At 39.8% G+C, this 6,342-nt stretch overlaps 1 protein-coding gene across 1 annotated transcript in view; it reads right to left on the minus strand.

Annotated features, from left to right (window-relative positions):
• LOC139712833 (dual specificity protein phosphatase 6-like) overlaps positions 1 to 5,883 on the minus strand; it is a 31,207-nt gene extending 25,324 nt beyond the window's left edge. Inside the window, exon 1 of the mRNA XM_071624624.1 lies at positions 4,795 to 5,883. Within this exon, the coding sequence (XP_071480725.1) occupies positions 4,795 to 5,191 (397 nt within the window). The 5' untranslated portion in view covers positions 5,192 to 5,883. The remainder of the gene's footprint in view (positions 1 to 4,794) is intronic.
• Positions 5,884 to 6,342: the final 459 nt, after the last annotated feature.

Below are 6,342 nucleotides of genomic sequence, written 5' to 3' on the forward strand. Positions count from 1 at the left end.
AGACGAGATGATGACAACTTTTTCAGTCACTACCAGAGGAAATATGAAGGTGCAGATCACTACGTAAGTCCTGTCCATATACGTACAGTAACAGTATCAAACTGGTGATGCAAAAATTTACTGCAGTCTAGAACTCTTGTGCCCACACAAATACTAGACACACACATGCACACCACAGTGAAGACTCTGAACCCTCATGAAAGAGCAAACTGCGTGGGAAGGCGGAATATATGCAACGAATGGAGAAAGAGATAATTGGGATGCCAGCTATCCTAGCCCGGGTAGCACATGGCAATGACATTACTTATGCTGTCAGTGTGTGCGCGGGGAGCATAGGAGAACAAAAGTTATCTTTGTGTACTGGAGGTGATGTAAATCTGCCATACTCAAGACCCCTTCTACTAGTCCTAGAATACAGTAGACCTCCTGGCTGAAGTTACAGTTTGTGGGACCTTCAATGACCTCTTGAGGGTCAAGTTGACTAGTGTCTAGAAATTATAGAAAGTGAAATATTTGGGAGAGTTGTTTGCCATGCACAAAAACAAACATTCAGCATTATGAACCTTTCAGCAATGTATGGGATTAAGATATTCAACAACATGTTAGCAAACACCACACTACCACGTACATAGATTGCACTCCATAAAAGCCTTGCTTGACTGCTTGCAACCATTGCACAAAATACCCCCCCCCCCCAAAAAAAAAAAAAGAGAGAAAAAAAAAACCTGAAAAAAAATTGGCCTCTTATGCCACAAAATACAGTTTATACAGTCTATCAGGGATGCCATCCTTGTATAAACAGCATGACACTATTCTGAGGGATGAGAAGGAATTTTGTTGTTGTTGTTGTTGTTTTCCGCCAAATAGTACTTTTAGCTTTCTTGCAATCAGCGCTGCAAGCGACAGACGGGTGTTTATTGTAGTGATGCAACTTGGGAACAGTATTTTCCATGAAACCTGCAGTAGTTTTGACAAAAACAGCATCAAATTGTACTGCAAGAAAAAGGAATCAGTTGGCGTCTCTGGTGAATTTGTGCATGGTACTTTCCAATGAATTCAGAAAATAGAATACCCTTGGTACAAAATGGGACATACAATTTTGCAAGTCTGACAATTTAGCACTTGCTAACACTATAGAGCTACATGATGTACATGTTGTATAAAGGTGATAGAGACAACCCCTTGTGTTCCCTTTCCCCATGTTGAGCAGGACATTGGCATTTTCCCTCGCCATTGCTGGCCTGATGGGAACGGAACCCCGCTGCAGAGGAAACAAGCTCTCGTTTTTCTTGACGACCAACACGACAGGAAATATCAACTCAACACGGACAGGACGAGGGATGAACTTTGGTTATCGCGCCCGATGGAATTCCTCAGAGATTAAAACCAAATGTCAGGCACACCGGTCAACTGACAGAGTATGTAAGCCAGCTCTGTGTCCTCGCTGTATGGAGACAATCAGTTCCAACATACGAGTGTGTGTCTCAGTCTGTGGTATAAGCACGGGAGTGTGTCTTTGCTGCTACAAGTACTGTTGTATAGATACAGTGTATGATCAGTCAGATATTGCACACATTTAAATACGCATTCAGCATTAATAAAATCAATTATCATTGATTAGTTTAAAGTAGTTGAGGTGCTTGAACATGAATTATACAAACTAGACATGAGAAAGAGGCAAAATGTAAACACTGCTAAAAAAAAATCAGTATTCATACCTGAACACACTGAATCAGTACATGATGTCCACACACACACACACACACACACATACACAAAAGTACAGTGAAATGCACAGCAATAAAATTCAGCACATCTGATCAGATGTGGGGAATCAATCCTAAGTTGACAACAATTCCACTATTTCTCACAAGCTAATAAAAACATAAACACACTTATTTGTATGTAATTTGGATTGTAATATACAATGTAATTCTATACTATGAGGAGTAACTGCTATACTGTAAAAGTGGAAATTTTCGTGCATTTCGCGCAACCAGACGCTAGCACGAAAATAAAAGCACGCAAATATTTTTTGCGTGCCATATGTTCCAGTACCTGATGCAGAGTAACAGATGCAGAATTAAAAATAAGCGAAACTCTTTTTACCTGGCCGAAATATTAGTCGCGCGAAAATATTCAGGTAGGAGTAGGTGAATGTATTTAGATAGCACCAAGCTTTCTCTATGACCTCTTCTTTCAATGTTATCTTCTTCATAACTAGGTAGACATAAGGTATAGCTGTGTGACATCAAATGTAAAATGGACAAAGTATAAGTAACGACAATCATTGCTCTCGATATACAGGTGCATGTACAGTACATACAATTTGTACTATCAACACATTCTATTGGATCAATGACCAACTTACAACCTTGTACTGTACAAACTAGCCATTTAATTGTGAAGGAAATCAATATTCACCTTTACAATTCACAACTGTACATTTAAAAGACAGACTACTGTACACACTGTATGATTTTATCTGCTGCTACAATGTATCATACAATAAGTATAACAACACATACTCATACAATTGTACCTATCATGTACATGTATCTGTAAACATTTTCTTTAGAACAGAGCCATAAAACCTGATTGCCATTGGTCTACCTTTTAGCCTTTACTGAAGGTTCACAGAGTATCAATATGTCATTATTTCCTGTTCTTTAGGATTATTTTTTTCTACTTTTGAGTGTTCAGCTGTAGATGCATAGTAGCCATAGATTTTTGTTTCTCTCTCTCTCATCCTCTCTCTGGGAAGATGCATAAAGGTGTACTTTTGAAGAAATTATCAGTAGCTGGTTTCTCCAGTCTTGAGTCAATGTTAAATCTTGATCAATTCCACTGTTTCAATCAAGTGCAAGTACAATACACTGGCCAAACTCTGATATCTCTTATATATAGTCCAAACAATATTTCAGTACATATTGCAGTTTGATCTTCCTCAACCACTCTATTTTCATTAACAAAGTGGCGCATGAATATATTTAATCTAGAACTTCTAACAAGGAAGTGGGAATACAATTGTAGTTAAACAGACATTAAACAGGTAGCATCATAAATTTGATGAATACATGGAACAAAGCAAATAAGCAGATCTATTAAGGGTTTGTTTGGACAATCTAGCATCCAAAGGTCACTGACATACATTTGTAATGTACATGACTGTGCACTTGAACATCTGAAGACTTGCTCAATCAGTCCCTCACAATTTCATAGAAAACGTTTTGTTGTTGTTGTTGCTGTAGCTGGGAATGACCAGATAAAACATGGTGAAACATTACAGCAATACATGTACTAGGATCTCATGAAAGAAGACATCACCTGATAAACCGGTCATATTTCAGTTTCACACCATTTCATTGTCTGTTTTTTCTTCTTTGGGGTGTGTGTGTGTATGTGTATATCGTATGTATAATCTATGTGAAGGGGTTACTTTGTATCTGTCACTCTTCCTCTCAAGCATTTGCATCCAATATTGAATAGAATGCTTAACATTCCCAAGTTTGTGCATGTCAGCCATGGGGTCATATAATCTGTATGTATACATTGATGAGGGAAATGATCAGTTTACAATTGCCAGTGAGGGTCAAACACAATTCCCTGATATTTCCTTTGTCATGATGCCTGCAAACCACTTATCAAATATTCATCGGAGTCTGATAAAGTTCTGTTGACTGTATTTATGTGTTGTGAGCAGGTACTCTAAGTTTCGGCTGGATTGATGCAATAGCTGAGTGTTTCTCCTCCGTGGATTGGACTGGATATCCCATCAAATGTATAAGATATCATTGTCTACTGTCAATTGTGTCATCAAAATTTTAATACCTGTTCATATTACAGTCCATTATTACTTCCAATAGGATCACTCCACAAAACAATATCATAGAATCTATGGGATACTAAACCAACATCACATCATAATATCACACAATCACAGTTGCTTCGGCTAAAAACATCACAGAACTAATAAAAGAGAGGACATGTGACATTCTACATGTACATTGTACATTATCTCTTTCCTTTTTTTTTGGGGGGGGGGGCATGGCATGGGGGTGCAAGACACTGTCTGTTGTATGCATTGTAATCAAGGCACGCATAGTTTTCAAGCGAACTAGATCAATGATGCAACTGACTGACATATTAATTGCCCTACATCAACGTAAATAAGAATTTAAATAGATCATTGATATTCTGTTGATGCAGCTAACAGATGCTATACACTATACAGTATATTTTCAAGACATGAGTGATGCATTGTTAGCAACTGATCCTATATGCGATAATCATGATGATATTGATAGCATCTACTACCAATGACTTTAGAATGACATTGCAAATATACAAGTACCATCATTTTAATCACTTTCTTTTTAATAGCATGCAGGTTAAACATCATGCATTCATACAACCTGGGGATTGACATATTGTATTAGTAATTGTCTTTGGATAAACCCAGGCAATGAATGTGGTATCCTGGTAATGTGGTGAGTGCAACTCATCATCAGAATTCAGATTGTAGGAACTAACATTTAGAGTTTTATACTATCAATACTGTAAAAGTGGAAATTTTCGCGGTGTTGACATTTTTTTGCGCATTTCGCACAACCAGAAACTAGCGCGAAAATAAAAGCACGCGAATATTTTTGCTTGCCATGATATATTCCTGTGCGTGATGTCTTGATTCCGCGGAATTAAAGACACGTGAAACTCTGAGTCTTCTGACCCGGCCAAACGCGCAAAATTAGTCGCGCGAAAATATCCACTTTTACAGTAGGTAAATTAACATACCTCGCAAATAGCTAACACGATAGCCGACTTCCTTCAGTCGTCTGAGCAGCAAAACAAATGGAGCGTCTGAATTTGCATTTATGTCGCTGGAGTTCTCGTCATACAATATTACTGGGACTTTGCTGGCCATTTTAACGAAATGGTCCTTTCCTTCATCACCTTGAATTAAGCATTTTAACGACAAATTCCCCTTCTGCAACCGTCGCAAGAGGATACCAGGCAGGCACACGTTCAGAGCGCCGTCTATATGGGCACGGTAGTAGGATGAGTTGGGTCGGTAATCCATGAGGAGGACTTCTCCGGACACGACTTGTTCCTGTACCCATTGGGAACATGCTCCTAGAAGTTCGGGGTCTGCCATGCCAAGCAAAGTCGCGTCTGGACTCTGCGCAGGCATTCTGTTGTGCGACTCCTCCGTGGAAAACAGTGTGACCCTGTGTAATCCAAGTCACAGGAGAGAGAGCAAGTAGGCAGTATCCACGCTATCAATGAAGTCTGCTAAAACGTGGAAATGTGTCGGTGTGCGCGTCGATGGCAACTACACACAGATGTCCGAAGTATACTAGTAACGATAAATCTAGTAGAGCTCCGTCTCATTTAACCAGTAGAAGAATCTGTCATGGGTTCACGATCCTTCCAAGTGTGGTACCAGATGACTTAGTAGTAGATTCCCCTTACAGATACAGAGAACAGCGTAGACATCTATGAAGAATTAAACCGTACAAATACTAGCTGGTTGTCTCGCAGCAAAGTACGCGTGTGTAAATGGGTGCGAAGCGGTGGATTCACATGGGGTGGGTGTACACGGCTCTTCAAGTGTAAACATCCAAGAAGTTGGAGAGGGAGTTTTCCGAAGTGTGCGAGTTTACTCTTTCCTTTCCATGAATAACTGCAATACCACTCTCATTGAACTACTTCATGGCAGGTTGTATGAAATCCAGGCTAACACACGTAAACTCCGTACATAGTTTGCACTTTTGGTACATGATTACAGGGCAAACTTCTGAGTTTGTGATTGAACGCGTTGGTAGTGGACTGCAGGTAGGACACACTTCGGTCAGACGTTCCTCTCCTCCACACGCATGCAACCCAAATGGATGCAGAAACGAGAATAGAAGATGTGTGTGTACGAAACATGTCCGCATCCAAACACGATCAGCACACACGCACGGCGCACTTTTTGATCTCGTATGATTGACAAGTAATTTGATCATGATCGGAAGTCACTGAAAATAGGATTACCCCCTGACCAATCAGCGACAGCGACACGGCAACGTCAGGTAGGTTCGGAATCTGCAACCATGGCAACTACTCGGGTAATCCAATATAGTCCTTCCGGAGTCGTCCAAACCAGCTTACAGGTGGAATCATCTCAGTCAAAAACGAGCGTATCATCGTGCCATAATTTGACTCGGCAATTCCAGATTATCCCGCTGTTATAGCAAGTCGAGTTCATCCCAGTTGTTCTGAGATCAAATCGTGATATGTGAAAGCGTGAGACAAACTTATATATTTGAATAAACAAGATATACAGTTGTTTTACTTTAA

The sequence above is a fragment of the Diadema antillarum genome, unplaced genomic scaffold (assembly GCF_040938485.1).
Source record: "Diadema antillarum isolate AM-2024a unplaced genomic scaffold, OU_Dant_1.0 seq00001864_RagTag, whole genome shotgun sequence".
In the NCBI taxonomy this organism is placed as follows: domain Eukaryota; kingdom Metazoa; phylum Echinodermata; class Echinoidea; order Diadematoida; family Diadematidae; genus Diadema; species Diadema antillarum.